Below are 19,714 nucleotides of genomic sequence, written 5' to 3' on the forward strand. Positions count from 1 at the left end.
TGGGCCTTGCACCTCATGCCACCCTCTTCTGACGCCACTGGAAACGGAGTACATTTGACCACATTACACAAGTGCTCTGGTCACAGCACTGGCTGACTTTTCAAAGTTGGGTGAAGTTGCTCATGGAGCCTGCCAAGGTAATGGGCCCAGGTTAATTCTATAGAATCCACAGGTACCTCATAGCCACTCAGAAAAGCAGGGTCTTTCCTCTTTGTCGCCCCAAAGACCAAACTGAGGCAAACTGGCGACTGCTCCTTTCCAGTAGGTGTCGCTGTCCTATGGAACTTACTTTCTGTCACTTTTGCAGCTGACAACCATGCGTTGTTCATAAAAGCTGTAAAGACTTTTCGTTTCCCGCTCTAACCTTTGTTAGAACATGAATGTATGCAAGTTGATCATCTCTCCACAGCGCTATGAATCAGACCTGGTTGTGTCAGTGTACTTTATAATACATGCAACATCCCGTTCTACCAGATCTGTGGAGAAGCCAGTATCGCTACCTGTTCCTTCACATGTATAAAAATCATATCAGCATCCTTTTAATAAGAAAGGACTCAAATCCCACACACCAATCTAGTCAGCTTGAACCATCCAGAATGACTCAACGTGGAGACCAAGCAAAGCTTCAACATTTAAACTACTTGTGCAGTAGGAGAGCCTATCTTCTGCTGGCCTTCCCTCCTGTAAAAGGTAATCCAGGACACACGCATAAGAGCAAAGAGAATGCATGCACCGTGCAAGGCGAAGAATAGCACATTAGAACAAACGTTCATTTCAGTGATATTCATAATTGATAATGCTCCAGATGTTTTCTTTAACCAGCGTAAAGAAGCAACAGTTCATCAGATAAGCGGGCAGGCTCATCATTTTAAGAATGCTACGAGCCTAAGGGCATGCTTTACAAAAATGTTTTAACATAGGAAAGTCCCATTGAAAACATTTGTGTAAATCAGGCCCTTGCAATCTATGTGCGTTCGTGTTCAGGCAAACACGGTGGATGGGGCTAATGGCTGCGGTGCCAGCTTGTCCCATCCTGCTACGGGTCAGGCTGCTTTACAATCACTGTGAAAGCGTGTCTGTTCTCAGCCACTTTAGGCAGATCTCGTGCTCGGAGAACATGAGTAACTGTATTGGAAAAATCAGGTATTCGTGTCTTGGTATTTACATTGTATGCGTAGCACCTTTCACAAGGCATTTCTTCTTGCTCACATCACATCCACGTTCTGCACGGTTAGCTACAGGAATGTTTAAGAGTGACAGGCATCTGGTGTTCAGCTAAGGAGGCTCTGCCCTCGCCTCGAGGTCCCTAGACAGCCAACGTGGAAGATCAGTGGAGACCTTGGCTCAGTTGCCTAAGCGTGGACATTGGAGTGAGCAAGAACGTCCTCTGGTCGGGCAACAGATGCTGGCGGGCCCAGATGATTCAGAGCGACCGCAGGGGGGCCCTGTATGATGGAGTCGGTGATCACCACCACCCCTCTCAGATTTCTGAGATAAACCTTTAAAGCGTATGTATGTTCAGGTGTGACGCCTACTACGGAAGAGTTATCTGAGAGGACGCGTTGATTGCAGGGCTGGTGTTTCAGTGGGGGCTTTAAGGGGTGGGGTCTGGGGAGGAGGGGAGTGCCCGCCTAACGCACACAGAAGCTGCAGTGTACCTCTTTGGTAGTTACCGATTGTGGGACAAAGAAAGAAACAACCCAGAGGTTCTGTGAAATCAGGAAGCAGATGATGCTGCCAGCTGTGCACAGCCGCTATGGCTCTGGGATCCTCCTTACCTGGCCCTTTGAGTCGGCAGTCAGAAAGAAACTGGTGTTTATGATGTCCCTTGTGCCTCGGCTCTCCTATGGTATGCATTCCTGACCGTGACCCCACTAAGTCTAAGCGTCTTCCCTAACTTGGGGCGACGTCCTTGACGTTCCACGTTAAAGATGACCTATGACGACGAAAGAAACACTGTGTTTGTTCGTGTTGCACAGTTAGAATTATGTTTTTTATGCCTTCTTCTTCTTCTACTCAATTACGCCTCTGATAATTGAGAAGAAGAAGAAGAAGGCATAAAAAACATAATTCTAACTGTGCAACACGAACAAACAAAGTGTTTCTTGCCAGTGGCTGGCATTAAAGGCATCTGTCTACCAAACTGGCAGTAAATTAGGGTTTCTGTAGGTAGACGTTCGTATCATTCTAAAGGCCAGCCAAAAATGAGGTTGTGACTCTGAGGCGCCTGGTTATTACAATGCACAGCAGAAGAGAGCGACTCTTAAGGGTAAGGAAAGGCCATGCGGCTGTGCTTAATGTACCGGACTATGCACTTGGTGCTTGAGTAAGAGCATTGTCTGTTAAGTGAGGTGGTGACGGTGATCAACAAGGCTTTGCTTGGAAGGGGAAAGCATGCATTTTTCAATTCTTTAGTGCCAGGGTACGCTTTTTGTTTTAATTCTCATAAGTTGTTCTGAAGTTGAATGCAATTTTGCATACGAAAAAACACGTTCTTTGAAATCTAAAACCCCATGCATCATGACTTGAGCTGCTTCGTTATGATTTTGCAGATTGCTATACTCTGGTAGAGACAGACACAGTCTTAATCCTGCCCGTTGCTAATAATGTTACCCTAACATATTGTATAAGATTTATTCTGGACTCGTTGCACGGTCAGGTCTGTGGATCAGAAAGCTGGCCTGGCGCAATGAAAATATTTCAATATGGCTGAAGTATAAAAGACTTTGGGGTTCCAGATTATCGTTGTGTGTTCTTAAACTAGCATAGCAGATAGCATTTGAGTGTGGCTGATGAGCGGAATTCCCATTGGTCTACTGTGATGTTTAAGGGGATGTACAGGCAGCATCTGAGGTATGACAAAGCATGGGTAGTATTCAGCAATGGCTCTAGTTTAGACGGCAACTGAGGAATTCCAGTGCATGGGTAGTTTTCAGCACAGGCTCTAGTTTAGATGGCATCTGAGGGATTCCAGAGCGAGGGTAGTTTTCAGCAAGGCTCTAGTTAGATGCATCTGAGGGACTCAAGAACATGGTATTCAGCAAGGGCTCTAGTTTAGATGGCATCTGGGAGATTCCAGAGCATGGATTGTATTCAGCAACAGTTCTAGTTCAGACAACATATGAGGGATTCCGGAGAATGGGTAGCATTCAGCAAAGGCTCCAGTTTAGACGGTCTCTTGGAGATTCCAAAGCATGGGTTGCATTCAGCAAGGGCTCTAGTTTAGACGGCAACTGTTGGATTCTAGAGCATGGGTTGTATTGAGCAAGGGCTCTAGTTCAGACAGCATCGGAGGGATTCCAGAGCATGCGTAGTTTTCAGCACAGACTCTAGTTTAGACAAAATCTGAGGGATTCCAGAGCATGGTTTTCAGCGCGGGCTCTAGTTTAGACAGCATCTGAGTATTTGCAGAGCACAGGTAGTATTCAGTAAGGCTCTAGTTTAGACGACAACTACGGAATTCAAGTGCAAGAGTAGTGCTCTGCAAGGGCTCTAGTTTGGATGGCATCAAAGGTATTTCAGTGCATGTGTAGTATTCAGCAAGGGTTCTAGTTTGGACTGCATTGAGGGATTCTGGAGCATGGGTAGTATTCAGTAAAGGCTCTATTTTCTTGCGAGGTATTGGAAACTGATTAAATCAGTTAATCTGAATAGTAGGGGCTACTTTAAGGAAAATGGGTACACCCACATGAAATTAAGTGGAAAGGGTTAATTTTAAAATTAATGACTTGGCTAAAATAAAGGTTTTTCTGTCAATGAGTTGAGTTTCTTGCAGTCCAGCTTCTCCCACAGGCAAAATTAGATAACATGCTCAACACAGACTTTTGTAAAACCACTTAGTACTATATCTGCTCAGTCACCACTCAACCTCGATGGTAGATTATTATCTTAGAGTGGCAGAGACCTGTTAAACGAACAGGGTAGAGAAAATGGAACATGGTGGCAATAACAATATAGACACACTACACTGTCCAATGGTAGGACAGCAATCATCACGTGCAGGTCTGGGGCAGTCTCTAAGTTAGGAATCTCAGTTATGCAGCATGAACATGTTCCAGATTCGCCTGCTTTGCAGCTGGACGCCATTTAGTGCTGGCTCCAGCGTTCTTGTTGAGAGTCTTGAAAAATGAAAAAAACAAAGTCGCTCAACTCAATGGCATGTCTATAACGCGGTGCCCCCTTCCATAGAGTTTACTTGAACTCCAGGGTGCCCACAAACTGTGATATCTTCAGATTTGTGTTCAAACTTTTGTAATTGCACTGGAAATTGATCAACTTCTAGAGCAGGTCATTGTAGAAACATGTGGAGGTAAATTGGCGGAATTTGCAGACCCTGAGGATGCAGGTCACGGGGACTTTGACTACTGGGTGTTGGTCGTCTGGGCAATGTAATCGCTTAACATTTCTGTCAAAGTAAAGAAAATGTCGGCACTTTGCAGTTGTTTTCTACTGATGGGGATACTCGATTTCTGATTCATACAGAGTGACTCTAGTCTGGAGAGAATGACTGGCGCTTAAGACTTGCTTCATACAGCAAATAGATGCAAGCGAGCATCTGAGAATTGCTCCGGTTGCCTTATACTCGATTCTGCGAACAAAACACACCTGGTGCTTCCTCGAGATGCTCATGCGCAAATGCAATTCCAAAAGATGTGTTCAATAGCATATCAGCGATGCTAAAGAAAACCCACATTTCCTCCAGTGCAAAGCTTTGGGAATCAAGAATATGGTAGAAGGTGCAAATCTGAGATGGTCAGCAATACATTATTACACCAAATGCCCTGTGCAACCCCTTTCACAAAACACTGGCCGAAACTTGGATGCACGATAGGGTGTGCAGGTGGGTCAAGCAGATGTCAGTATCTTTCAGTACTTGTAGTCCACGTCTCTAAAGAAATGCTACTTTCCATACTGCCACACATCATTGTGATATATAGCAGCCTTACTCTGCACAAGGAAATCGTTACTTATCTATATTAATAGGGTTCAGAATAGGTGGTCTCAGTGCATAGATGCCCTCGAGCAGCCCGGCCCATTATGCTACGCTCCTCGTTTTACAATAATCACAAGGACATTAGCATATGTCATCGTTAGATGGCAGGCGGCTGCAAGTTATGCACATGTGCAGCACAATGTTTTTACAATAATCACAGGACATTACCATATATCACCGTTAGATGGCAGGCGGCTGCAAGTTATGCACATCTGCAGCAAGTTGAAACTACTGTTACAGACAGGAGAACCCCTCAGGACACGTTGATCTCATTCTATTAGACAGAGCTTTTCTTATTTGCTGATTAACATATGATTGCAAAAATACTTGGAAATCCTGGAAATAAAAAGGACTGTTTCAGGGGTCCTTTTAGAGTAGCAGGGCTCAGCAGCTGCAAAGAGGCATGCATCGACAGGGCAGATAAACGGGTGCGCGTCAACCACGCTTCCATCCTACCAGAACACACACCTTTACATCTTGAAATCAAAGCGCATCATGTATGGGCTGGTTTTATGGCAAGTGGCCAACTGCTCGGAGGGAGAATCACACTTAAATTCCCTTTGGGGTGGAAAATACCACTGAACGAAAATAAATCCAAGTCTCATTAACGTCTCTGGCTGACACACAGAGCGAACCAAGATCCTTCTAATGAAATGTGCTGGTGTGCCATGCACTTACCTGTGCGCCGGGGTTCCCTTGCTGCCCTGGTGGGCCAGGTTCACCTTGAGGTCCCTAGAAAACGAGAAACGCCGGGGTTAAAAAGCGAATCACTTTATCAAAGCCATCAACAAGTTGCCTCTCCATGCTCCTCTGTAAATCACAGATTATATGTGAGGCAAAAGACAACTGTCCCCTTTTAAGAAAAATAGTTTAGGGTTACCTGTGCACTTACACTTTAAAATGCATTAACACAGCTGCTAACTGGCCCCATGTCTTGCTGACTAGCATTGTCATGCCTGGCTTTTTAGCCAAGAGCACTTTGCTTGCTGGGTCTTCTATCTATCTATCTATCTATCTATCTATCTATCTATCTATCTATCTATATTTCTATCTATATTTTTGTATTGCGCCACCAACCCATAGGCCTCAGGGCGCTCACAAGAGGAGGAAAGGGACAAAAACAACAGAAAACAATATCAGACAAGGAGAACGAAAAGACATGAAAACTGGTGAAATCTAAACCTCATAAAGACCAGCAGAATGAGGAAGAAGATAGCGGAGAACTGATTTCAAGTACCGAGAGAGCTACGCTAAGAGGACAGAAGAGGACCTATCCTTTATCAAACAGGAAGGTCTTCAATTTCTTTTTGAAGATAGGCAGAGACTCACTATTAGAGAGGTATTTAGGGAGAGCATTCCAGAGAGCTGGAGCCCAAGAGTCAAAGCTAATATCCCCAAATCTTTTCAGGATAGATGGGGGCTGAACCAAGACGGTGTTGCTTCTAATTCCTTCCATCATAACCCTTCGACTACACATCCCATCATGCAAAGCGTTGGGTGAAAAAGAAGTGACCTTAATGTAATGGGCAAGTTAAATGAGACATTGCAGTGCCTCGGCATGTCTTAAAGAGGGCGTGTTATGTTTAAATATACTTCTCCCTTACAATCCAGCTACTGCTACATGAGAGGTCCCGGCATTGCAGTCTCACTTAATTCGTCCCGTGACCCTGGGGAGACCATCATATTCAATTACTTATCGCACTTTCACCGTACTTTATAGCCATGGCCCTGCACTGAACGTAGTGTTTGTGTAATCAGTCGGACTGGCCAATAGGGTGAAGTGCAAGCCCAACCTGCTAGTGTGCTTTGTGGTCTAGTTGGGGCAGTTTAATTGGCCAAAGTGGGCCAGACTGATAAGTTACTTCACTGAGTAGCTAGAAGTTTTGACCAGTGTTACCAAAAAAGCTTTGCCCTGGGTACTACTCAAACAGTGTGTCACAAAAAGAATAAATTGCCAATTGTGACTGTGGTCTTCTTTTCTATTGGTGCCTAAGAATGTTATGCCCCAGTCTGAGCCTGTCTGTAGTTACTATTTCAAGAGTTAAGCCATAGTTGCACTGCAGCTTAAGTGATTCTGCATTTCCAGAAGAGAAGGTTCAAGTTTTGATCTTTATGATGTGAAGAGAACAGATGAGACCAAGATTTCTTGGCTGTTCAGATCATGAGCCAATCACGTACTGGATGGGCGTGGTGCTGCTATTCAGCTGAATTTTTACATCCTTTACATAGATACCAGTGTCCCTGCACAAGCCCTGGGAGTTACCTGCATGGAATGTTTTAAGATATATAATTCCCGTACTTGGTGTAGATAAAAATACAAGGCCCATCAAAATTGTCTTACAGAACTTCCTGTACCCAAATATGTGCGGTCTCTCATACCATTTCCTTTCAAAACATAATAGTTACCCAGGAGTCCCACTCCTTTTAAGGAGCTCTTCCAGCTGATTGGCTCATTCTGAGCCTGGCCATCGCAGAAAAGTTCCAAGCCAAACCCTCAGGCAAAGAGGTTTCCCTTGACCATGCATTCTGTGCATGGAGGCCCAGAGGCCTATACCACACCTGTGTGCAGTGGCACTTCATGAGGTGATGCATGGGCATTCAGATGCCCACAGGACCAGGGCACCTCGACAGATTGCACCAGGTTATATTATGGCAGGAGAAAGCATGTGCAATCCATCAAAATGTGTAGTAGAGGGGAAGGTTGCAATAGTGCCCGCTACTGTGCATCCGCACCGTGTGCATGCTCGGCAATGCGCAGTGCACAGATGTCTGTAGGGGTCACTCTATGCATGTTTGGTAAGACTCCAGGCTAACATTCTTAGATACTAGAACTAATATGAAGGGGTTAATCTCCTCACTATATGGTGCGTTGGTGGAGGTGGGGAGGGGGTCTACTGATAGATTGAAAAATCATTGGTAAAGGGACCTGGGCATGGAAATTGATGAACTATGGCACAAATTATGTCGTGGAGCCTTTAAAGTATTGATTGCTTTGCCAATACAAACTTCACACGATTAAGCTCCTACACAGGTGGCAATATGACCCAGTTAGGATTTCCAAAATGTTCTAGGAGGTCAGACCCTTGTGCTGGTATGAATTTGCGGCAAGGGCAGATTATTATGATATGATATGGCATTTATAACGCGCCTATACACAAGTGTTGAATTGGCATATGTGCTGGGGCTGTGTGAGAGTGCATGTTTTTTGGGATGAGGTGCTCGGTTGGATAAAAGAATTAGAGGTGATAAAACTCTGATAATAGTTTTATTTGGCTTAGAGGAGACAGAAGGAGACTATACCAGACTTCCACATATGATGCACTGCCTATAATTGGCAGGAAGGGCATGTCTGGTGACATATTGTAAGAGGGCGCTGCTCCCGGGTAAAAAGGAATGGATAAACACAGTGAAGAACATTTATGTGATGGAACATGTGGCTCCGGCACTGCATGGGTGGCTGGTGAATTTTGAACTAGAATGGGATGAGTTCCGAAGCAGATATATGCCAACCAATACCGGGGTGCCAACAGAGGGGCTGGATTAATGACTGAGAGCATCCCTTCAGGATGACAGGGATGCCCTGTAGGCTCGCAGAGATGTAAGGTCACAAAACATCACGATGGGTCACCGGGATACGGGAGAATGTTTTGCAGACCAAGAGGGAGCAACCTTGTTATTTACATGACGTATCGGGTTTGATAAGAGGCTATCTACACCTGCGGCGTGGGGAGGGCAACGGGAGGGCTGGGATAAGGGGGTTTGTTGTATGTTAGGCATAGTTACATGAGCTTTTGTTTTTCTTGAAATGTAACACGTGGCAGGCCTTGATTTATGTTGTAATGTGTAAAATGTAATAAAATAAACATTTTAAAAATAAAAATATGATGTGCATTAAAACCTCTCTGAGCACCCAACCAGAATGCACGTTCATTGTGGCGTGTTGGCAAAGGTAACTCAGTGCGGAGAAGCAATATCAGTGTGTTCTCCTGCATGGGCTCTTTTGTAACAAACAGTCAATCTTAATTTATCCTCCCTGAATTCAAAGACAGCATAGAATTACAGCCTATGATCGCACGTTGTCGGTGAAGGCCTTGTGACTGCTAGGGGAGTTCTACATTAAACATGACTCCAATAAGCTGGGGTGAAATCAGCCTTGGAATTCTCTGGTGCAGAGATCTCAAGATGGGCCATGTAGTGCGTGAAGAGCTCATCAAGCTTACATGGGAACCTGCCCCATGTCATTCGGGGGTTGCGCATCCAATTCTTACTTTTTCTTTGAATTATTTCACTGGAAGATCTGACTTTAATATTATAAGCCCAGGACTAAAAGTCCCAGAATACAAAGAAAAAATAGATCTGGGTGAGTGGGCATCTCAAGAATGACATGGTGCATGTTGTTGGCATGTATTCATCAAGAACCCACTGACTACCGGATTTCAGCAAATATGTCACTGCCCAGAACACATCCTCCTGACATCAATTTGAGCTAGCTCTATGAAGCAGTAACAACAAACATTGGCATGCTAGTGTTGTTCCTAAGGAGACTGCTGAGAATTGATTAATAGCTGATGTAATTGTGCAGTTAGTGTAACTAAAATATCTTAACCAGGTGTCCTTCAGCCACATGATTTAAATCTGCAATAAAGTGATGTGCTAGGCACTGACATCATATGCCCATCTAAACACTTTTCAGCTGTTGCCATCTCATGGCCAGGAGACCCATTATTGCAGTGCCTGACACATGCCTATCCCATGCCTGCACGAAAGGCAACACTGCTAGCTTTGCCAGCAGTTTATTTGGCTTCTGGGTTGTGCATGTCTGCATTTATATTGAGAATATCACCACTTCAGGTACCAGAAAGCAAAGAAGAAAAGAACAGGACTGACAACTACTCAGGTACGGGATTCTGAGAGATAAGAGCTCTGCAGATACGTGGGCAACCAGGATTGGGGGTTTGGGAGAATGGACTGGGGGGCATGGAGGGATAACACATCTCCTGTAGAGTACTGTATGTAGCATGCAGGCCACAACTTGGAATCCCACCAGAGATGGCTCAGCTTGTAATCTTCCTAATGCTGATCAAATACAATTATATAAATCGGTTAGATATAGTTGTAGTTCTGATATAAGTGTGCACATGTTCACAGAACACAGACACAGGGAAAGGTCACCTAACATATCTGGTTCCCAGTTAAGATCCCCGTTTTCAAATTCATTAATCTACACTGACTACAAGAACATTAACGAAATCTCAGCAAAATCAGTATGGCATCTCACGGGATTGTGAACTGAATGCAAAACTCCAGTCAATGGGTCGTCTGGCAACAGACGTTCTTCAACAGGTAACACTTCAAAAGTTCCCCAATGTTTCCAAATGAAACCATTTCTAGAAAAGCACTTACCACATTCCCTTTGGGTCCCACTTGACCGTCACTTCCTGACACTCCCTGAAAAATGGATTGGAGACAAAGAGTTAGAAATTACACATCTTGTATCTCTCTGTCCCTCTCTGTATCTCTCTCTGCTGGAATTGGGCCATATTTCATTGGATTCAAAATCCTGTAAAAATGTTCTCTCTGGATTTCTGATCTAGGGAAACCAAAAAGCCCATGTTTGAGCCAACGCACAGCACCGCACACTCAATGATCAGATGTTCCCAGCATCCAAAGACTTAACTTCCAAGCTCAGAAGAGCCTTTATGATGTGTCTTTGTTTTTACAATAAAGCAACATTATTCTTGGCTTTCTGCAGGCACAGGAGTGTGTGAGTAATGAAGAATTCCATTCAAGAGGGAGAAAATAAAGTTACAATGATACTCTTTTCGCTGAATATGTTACTATAACGAGTATTATGTCCTGGGGGAGTGACGTGGCATTTCTCCATCGGCCAATTTCCAGTCTATGCAAGCCGGTATGGCTCTCAAAATCCATATAGCTTGGAAATTGACCAATGGGAAGACTCGCGGGCCACCACTCGTCACGGGAGCGCCACCCTGACAGCCTGCTGCCAGCAGTACATGACTGTCAGTGTTGGCTCCCTCTCATCATGGACCGCCGCAGTGAGAGCAGCCATGGCTATCAGAGCGGGGCTCCCATGATGAGAGGGTGAACCATGCTGACAGCCATGCGCTTTGCCCCAGATGGCATGGGCCTGTCACCAGAAACAACTGACAATGACCCTTTTCTGTTATCAGAGACAGTCCTATTAAGACTTCACAGGAATGGGGATTTACCTAATCCGACGCCTGACTTCCCGTGCTGCCGAGACTTGTAATGTCCCGCTGGCAGCGGCAAGTCAGGTGCTGGAAACAGTGTTTCGTGGTAGCCGACCTCATAATGAGGCCCATACACCAGCACTCACAGAGACAGCTGCAACTAAAAGGGCCTGCTAGCTCAGAGGCAGTTAAAGCTTTAATCTGTGCTATCAGAGAGAACTTCCTAAGGGGTGGACATGCTCCCTTAGAGACAGTTGTCAACATACGAATGGACGGGGTCTCAGGAAGACAGACTGTGAAGGCTTGGCACTGCTCAGTGACATATTTCAAGTCACGCACTTCAATCAGAGACCGTTTATCAGGAGCTGGCCCAGCTCTCTCATAGACAGCTTCCGGTGATGATCCCCCATAGGGAGCTGCCAAGGCATTGTGTGGCAGAGTTCAGCTCTCTAAGGGCAAGGGGCTCTTCCACTGACACTTGCCATGTCAGGATTCACCACTCCCATCGGCAGCTGGCAGCATAGTGTTCGACTCTCTTAGTGGCAATGGCTCTCTCATCGACACGTGACATGTCGCAGCTCTAGTCTTCCAGGGGTAGCTACGAAGGCATGGCCGTGCTCTCCAACAGGCATCTGTGAGGACACTGGTCTACTCCCTTAAAGACAGCTGCAGTGCATAGCTCTTTAAAAGGCAGCTTCAAGACATCTCTCTGCTCACCCCGAGGCAACAACCAAGCGATAGCGCTGTGCTCCCAGTGACAGCTGCCAAAGCACGGCTGTGCTCATGCAGAGACATGTACCCAGCATGTGCCCTGTCCTTAGGCCCTAAATAATCTAGAGAAAGTAAGAACGTTCCTGTTAGATTAATGAAAAGTGAATGTTAATGGGACTGAAGTAATATTTTTGTATTGGTCATTTAGCTAATAATATAACTTTTGATCAAAAAAGAAAAAACTCTAAAAGCAACACCACTCAATTCCATAATAAGAAGAGAAAAACAATACAATCAATTAAAAAACACATTACATTACAATTATATGAAAATTACCTTACAGTAATACTTCAACATAGAGTGTGTTTGCTCAGAGTACTTCCAGTACAAGACCTGGAGTACAATTAAACGGTATTGGACGAAAATATCGTATATAAAAGACTGAATGCACAAATAGAGTGCATTTGATCTAGTATCAAATACCTAATAATATCAAATACCTACGACCAAAATACCAAACTAGGGCAGTGGGGGTTGCAGAGGAGTCCCTCGCTCCCCTAATTCAGGATTATGGTCTGCGGAGGTTGCAGTGGTGTCCCCCGCATACAATACATGTGTTGCAGGGACCACAAAAAAAAGTTCAAATTATAAAATGCGGACTAGTGGTTTCCGTGATTTTGTAATTTGAACTTTTCATTTCCGTTTTTATAACGTACACTTTGGTAAAGTAAATCATCCGCATAACTAAGGCACACTATTTTCAAATGAGCTCATTTTGGTGACGCAAATGATACTTTCATCTAGTGTTCCCCTATGTCTGAGGTGCATAAATTAAATAGACATGGCACGAGGACGCAGCCTTATCTAACACCTCGTCGAACAGGCATCTTACCTGAGAGTGCACATCCTAATTTAGTCTCAATCGCATTGTAGAATTCTCGTGTAAACCAATTAGAAGCCTTAATAGACGCGAGGGAATCCCCCATCCCTGAAGCTTCTTCCAGAGAAGATCCAGGTTAACTCTGTCAAAACCTACAGTTAAGTCAACTGTTGCAATAAATTCTGAGGAGTATTTTTTCGACCAAGCTGTTGTTTCAATACATTTATATAGAAAGCCGTTTAATGACATCCCCATCATCTACCTAAAACCGGTTTGCCACTTTTGAATTCTGCCCGTTTCCTGTTCCCAATTCTCTACATGACGCAGCAGCAAGGCGGCAAACACCTTGCTGTCTGTGTCAAGAATAGAGAGTGGTCGATAATTCCTTGAATCATCTTTAGGGCCTTTTTTGTAAATTGGGACCACGTGTGCCATATGCCAGGTGGTCAGGAAGAAGTTTGTATTCATCACATCTTTAAAGAGTTGGGCCAAAAGTCCCACCCATAATGACGGGTTACCACGGAACACCATATTGGATATCTTATTAGGTCCCAGGGCCCTCAGTATGCTAATTTTGCCCCGAATTTCCAGGACAGATTCATCGTCAACTTCTAATTGCTAATCCACGGAGTTCAAATCAAGTTTGAAGTTGATATTTAGATTATCCAAGGAACTTATTTTCTTGGAATGGGCTACCCAAACCATTTCCGCCGCTACATTACAAGATTGTGAGGTTTTTATTCCGTTCATAATATGCCAGAAGACTGAAGCATTCTTCCTGTCCAGCACTTCCAGCATATACTCACTATTGTGTTAATATAGGCAGGCTCTTCTCCCTCTTGCCAGTTGCTATTTCTTAGTCAAACCTGTGTAATCTTTATCAATTGAATTTCGGCCCTGAGTCTTGTTTTGTGAGCTGCTACTTTGTGATCAAACCTATGCACGTGTGGCATTTGGGGTTTCTTAGTTGTGTGACTGCAGGGTCTAAAGACTTTGGCAGGATGTGTTCAACAAATGGCCTAAGCATGTCCGCTAATAGGCTGTTAACTTTCCAATCCCCTGTAGTCAAGCTACGCAATTCTTCAAGTACAGGATTCACCTAAGTGACTTTGGCCTGGTTCCAAAAAACATGATTATTAGGACCCCTCACTTCAAGACCCTATGGACCTACCTCCAAGTCATTTCCACCTCACTGCCAATTAATTTCTTTACTCAGTTTAGAGTGGTCATTTAATGTTGTTTGTGTGATTAACAAAGGAGAGCAATGACTAAACAATGATTAAACAAGCCCACATCTATAAACATGTAATCCAGTGTGGATGCCAAGGTGCCATTATACCAGGATTATTAGAAATTCCCTGTTTTGTTGGGGTGGTCCAATTTAGCATTCTCAAGCCTAGACCCTCCAAACTAGCACACCATGGCCATCCAAATAAAGTATGTTTATTTTTTTTTGGTAGGCATCTTTTTACAGAGTTGAGGGTACAGAAGGTCAAACAGGGCGAGTTTAAGTCTCCTACGAGAACCGCCAGATCCCCCGGATTTAGATCATGCCAACCATCGACGGAAGCAGTAATGGCATCCAACATTCTTTCTAGGAGACAAATCCCCAAAAGCCAATAACCATTTAGCAGTGGAAGATTTACCGTAGAACACCCCATTTTCAATTCAACATGCCCACCCTAATAAGCCTTTAAATAAATGCCCATATTGAATTATATCAAAATAAGTAGCCACTCCTATAGGGCGACCTATTTCAGTTGCCTTCGCTATTTTTGAGACGGATGCAAAGTCATCTGTATGTACCTCCCTCGTTAGCCAAGTCTTCTGCAGGCAAATGACAGTTTGTTTTCTTAAGTAGTTTCCAGGACAGGATTGCCTAGTAATTTACTATGACCCCTATTATTTCGCAAATGAAGATTATCAGGGCAGTTATTACTAGAGGGGCCTCTTGTCCAGTAGTTCCTTTCTAGGTCTGTTTAGGATCCCTCCCGCCCAGGAGCAATCACATTCTATTTGTTTGACGTTGTTCGTGTGACTAAGGGAGGTGACTAACCAGCCTCAATTGTTGTGAGCACTTGTTAAAACCAGAAGCTCATTTGGTCAAAAAACTCATCAGTGAGTCACAAAATTCCATTTCGTTATTATCTTGCAATGATAATTGCGAGATTATGTCAAAACCTATCTGCTGTAATTCCGGGGTTTCTCTTATTATTAAATCAAAAACCACTTTGGAACCAATGAACAGCACGGCACGATCTGTGCCGTAGAAGTCCTTAAAATCTACCTGTGTCATGTCCGTGGATGCAATTGCACACAGGGCCAGCACCGTGCTAAGAGGTTTCAAGATGATGGATCTGTTTAGAGTCAACTCTCTGTATTTAGGTAGCAAGCACTCTACACCAAGTTGGAACATTCCTACTAGAGATGCTTGCTGGGTTATCTGTGTGTTAGGTAGAGTCAGTGCACTAAAGGAGTTACTACTGCCCTTGTTTCCAGGAGGGGATGATTTGACCTGCTTGCTACCTGGTGATTGGAGTGGACTTCTTTTAGCCCCCCAAAATAAGCTCTACGAATGACAAAGTCTGTAGCTAAAAAGGTGGTTCCTTCACATTGCCCCCATTAAAGGTTTGGGGGCCTAGGTTTGGAGCTAAAAAAGTTGGGTCCTTCACAAAGTCGCCATTAAAGATTGGAGGGGCTAGGAAGGCAACCTGGGGCTGCTCCAAACCTCTCGAGAGAACACCTTTATATGAGTCGCTTGTACAGTTCGCTAACCATCCATCTTTTACAGCAGCTATATTTGGTACAAAGGCTCTAAGATTAAACAGGGGGCAGTTTCCCATGTGCACTGGGCTGCCTTGGGGCTTCCCCCCATCTTGTGGTCCCCTTCCCATGCTGCCCCCTTCATACGTCCCCCTACCACTATGCCACATTGATGGAATCGTATTTGAAATCATGCAGTCTAAATGCTCCCCACTCTGCCCATCCGCATTTAACAAAGCATTCAAAGGAGGCATACTTTGAGTCCCTCTACTAGGCTGTGTCTCTATTTCTTACACTGTTACAGGCTCTGAAGCGTCAACTACTTGTGTGCTCCTGTTAACCTTAGCTACAGTGACAGTTGGCTTATCTGTAGTGCCAGTCACTCCGGTAGTTGGCCTTGTTTGCTGATTTCTAAGTACTACCATGACTGAGGGCTGTTTAGATAATGTTTGTAGGAACTTTCTAGAGGATATTTTATTGATGTTTTTCCTCTTTTCTTCAACTTAGTCCTGTTTTTTTTCTTCTTCTTTTGCCTTGTCCAGTGCTTTCCTATGTTTCCATTTCTTTCTTGCTTTTCTGGGTTGGGCGTTTTCAATATGATCTTCTTTGCCTGATGAAATTGTGTTTTCGACATTTAGAGAGGCAACTATAGGCTGCATGACCTCTTCATGTGTGTCAACCTCCGGCTGTGTCGTTATACCATGTCTCCTGTGCTTTGATTACCTTTGTACGTTTGAGTTTGAGTGCTCAATACTCTGCATTTATCAAGGTCCAGGTTCCCACAGGTCTGGGGCACCAACTGACTCTCAGGTGCATTGGTCAAATTCCCAATAGAGTCCACTTCTCCAGTTTTCCCCGGTGCCCTTTGAATAGTTTTGTCTTGGTCCAAACAGTCTTTTATCTTTTGGTGAATGCCCGCATTGTTAAATTTGAATACCAGCGATTCCAGTAGTGTGCATTGCATTTTTACTTCCAATTTTAAGCCTTCAAGCAGAGTAACTAGGATTCTAAGCAACTGGTTAATTTCTTCGAGCACTGGTTTCAGAGTCTTATTCCCCTCCTTATTGACACACTAGTCCGTGTTGTGTGTCTGAATCGATGTTCCTCTTGAAGGAGAGAAAACTGGAAGCAAGTCGTTTATGGCAGGACAGTCGGAATCATAAACCGAGATTTCAGTTAAATCCGGAGATGCGTAGACCTTACTCTGCCAACAATCAGTTGCATCCATTTCCCCAAACTAGACTCTCTATTCCGAACCTGTCACTCTCACTATACCCATCATTGTGTGATGTCACAGGGACTTCATGTCTTTCAGGTCTTGTTTGCGGCACTTGATTTATGGAAGGCTCTGTCGACTTTACCCACACTGTGTGAAAAAAGGTGGTGATTGTGCCGTCTCGATGCACTGTTTCACTCGCAGCCGCCATGACTCGCTTTTCCGTCTCCTCACACATTAAAGAACAAGTTAATGTTCTGGTATCTGCGCTCAAAGACCTTTCTCCCGGAGATAGAGGAATCGGGAGATCAATGGTCAATTGCATTCATTCCATGTCTGTTATAGTTTGTTCTGCCCGATCCAGAGCCATATTCAGACTCGGCAGTTGAATTATCTTAGTTCCGCTCCTAAGATCGTACATGGGTCGGAGACTGCGCCGAGGACTTACAGAAATTATGGCAGTAAGGGGAAGGGGGGAAATGTTCACACATACTCTCTCAAGTCGGTAATAGCAAGATTACAAAACTATTATAAAGCTTGTGTCACACTGCTAAACACACCTCCGAACACTGCCAAACACACTGCTCGCGCTCTGCACTGTGTGTGATTATTTGAAGGGTTTCAGTCTCCACCTCCAGGCCAGTAAACCGTGGTGAAAGACTCTGAGACTCCTGGGCTTGGAATGAGTAAAGCATAGTCTCCTGCCTGGTACTTCCAAACACACTGCACACTGCGCATGCGCTTCGCTCTGTGTGTGATTATTTGAATGGTTTGAGTCTCGACCTCTCCTGCGCTTGGAATGCACAAAGTGTAGTCACCTTCCAGGTACTGCCAAATACACTGCACACACCACTCGCGCACTGTGATGTGTGTGATTATTTGAAGTGTTTCAGTCTCCACCTCCAGGCCAGTAAATAGTGCATAAAGTCTCTGAGACTCCTGAGCTTGGAATGAGTAAACCATAGTCTCCTGCTAGGTACCGCCAAATACACTGCACACACCACGCACACACCACGAGCGCACTGCTCTGGGTGTGATTATTGGAAGGTCTTCAGTCTCCACCTGCAGGCCACTAAAATGTGCTGAAAGACTCTGAGACTCCTGGGCTTGGAATGAGTAAATCGTAGTCTCCTGCCAGGTACTGCCAGACACACTGCACACACCTCAAGTAATATTGAAGTCATATAATCAAGGCAACATTAAAATAAACATTGTAGAGAGAAGAGCCTGATGTAATATACATCAATGCAGAATCCAGTTAGATGATGCCATGAAATAAAAAACATTTGGAGGACCAAGCAGATGGCCTGCCTCAACTGTTCACTGTCAGGTTACCAATGATCCATTATTTAAGTGAGGCAGCTGGTGGTTTTTCTCTGAAAAGACATTGTTGTGCCCTTCCTGCTCTTGATATCACCAGACATGTCATGGCCTAAAGGTAGCTGATGTCAGAAGCAGATCGAAGCAAGCCATAGCTGCAGAGTTCCTTTGCATAGCGAGCCTGTGTACCTAGGCAGTTACTGACTCCACAGGGATCTTTTCCCCCAGCAAGCAAACAATTACAGTTAGTTTAGCTGAAAGAAGGCACAGTTTTATGTTGGTCCAACTTCCTTCTGGAAAATCCGAGAACATTTACTGAAAACCCCTCTTTGGAACTTCAGTGCACTTTGTTACTTTGAAGGGAACGATGATTCAAAGCACCATATATCAGGTTGCAAAAGCTACAAATTAGCCTCATGAACCCCCAGAATTCACCACCCTCACTCCAAATGTAACTTTATCTAAGAGTTCATAAAAACCTCAAAGACAATGCCTTTCCACTAGAAGCCTTGTGCATGCATACCATTATTTCCTTTTCTATGCTAATGACTGCATCTTTCCAACTTTAATGTGAGGCCATGAGTAACTACATTATTTGTGAATTAACTGGTCCCATGTCACATCTTCCCATTACCCCTTTTTAAACATATAGAAGGTAGTTATATTTGGTATCTGCCTACTGTAATTTACCCCTAAGGACGAAACACATATCACTCCATATTTTCATGTATGTCTATGCGGGACATGGTGGATCTCCCTCCACTGCAAAAAAAAAAACCTAAACGTCCTCCGTAATATGTGCATTTCCAGCCAGGGGCTAATTTAAGCCAATTATTTTAGTGGATGCTAAAACTACATATGGTTAACTATCAAAAACTGAGCGCAAGAGATTGATTATCCATGACTGTCCAGCAACGAAGAATGCAGAATCAATCAGTAATGAGAAATGTTTTATGTGTGATCCCCAATAATCTCACAAATGTGCTTGTGGGCCGCAAAAGCAAAAGATACAATATTGCGAAAATGGGCAGAAAAGTCTTCTATCCCCTTTTAGGCGCTACTTTTGTTTTGTGGCATAACTCTTTCCTCTTTGGAAGAACTCAAAATCGTAATCAAGACCTCCAGCCCCTGGCAGCGTTGCACGCAAGAGCTCCCAATTGAGTCACACCAGTGAGTAGCATCTGGATTCTCATGCTAAGTGATTAGAGCCTTGAGGCAAGATATGTCCAGAAAAACTTACGGGGGGTCCTGATGGTCCAGGAGGTCCTTTTGGGCCGAGCAGTCCACGAGGTCCCTGTAGGGCGAGAGAAAACGTGTTAGACTGTTCAGCAACTGATTATTGAGAAAGTCATCCGCAAAGTCCATATCACTGTTATTAAAATGAAACATTAGCAACATATCTGCCAAGCTTTGCAATGTCCCTGCTAGTGTGTCTACACCAGCACTCAAGAGAGGAAAATGCACCTCTTTAATTGTGTTTCCCAATAATAATAAAAACATATGTGGCATGCTTTAAAATATTGTCTTTGCCGTGGAACTCCTTCTTCTGTGCATTTACTAACGTACTGCATGTCATTGATAGCTCAGAATTCGAAAAAATAATTCTATGGCGGTCA

The 19,714-nt window shown here is 44.2% G+C and overlaps 1 protein-coding gene across 2 annotated transcripts in view; it reads right to left on the reverse strand.

The window, feature by feature from the left end:
- The window catches only part of COL5A1 (collagen type V alpha 1 chain), a 635,679-nt gene that overhangs the window by 230,132 nt on the left and 385,833 nt on the right, over positions 1–19,714 (reverse strand). For both annotated transcript variants that reach the window (XM_069609606.1, XM_069609605.1), the window contains exons 21-23: positions 19,339–19,392; positions 10,397–10,441; positions 5,672–5,725 (exon numbers count right to left, since the gene is read on the reverse strand). In XM_069609606.1, the coding sequence (XP_069465707.1) occupies positions 5,672–5,725; positions 10,397–10,441; positions 19,339–19,392 (153 nt within the window). The remainder of the gene's footprint in view (positions 1–5,671; positions 5,726–10,396; positions 10,442–19,338; positions 19,393–19,714) is intronic.

Source organism: Ambystoma mexicanum, chromosome 8 (genome assembly GCF_040938575.1).
Source record: "Ambystoma mexicanum isolate Mex_15411 chromosome 8, UKY_AmexF1_1, whole genome shotgun sequence".
NCBI lineage: Eukaryota > Metazoa > Chordata > Amphibia > Caudata > Ambystomatidae > Ambystoma > Ambystoma mexicanum.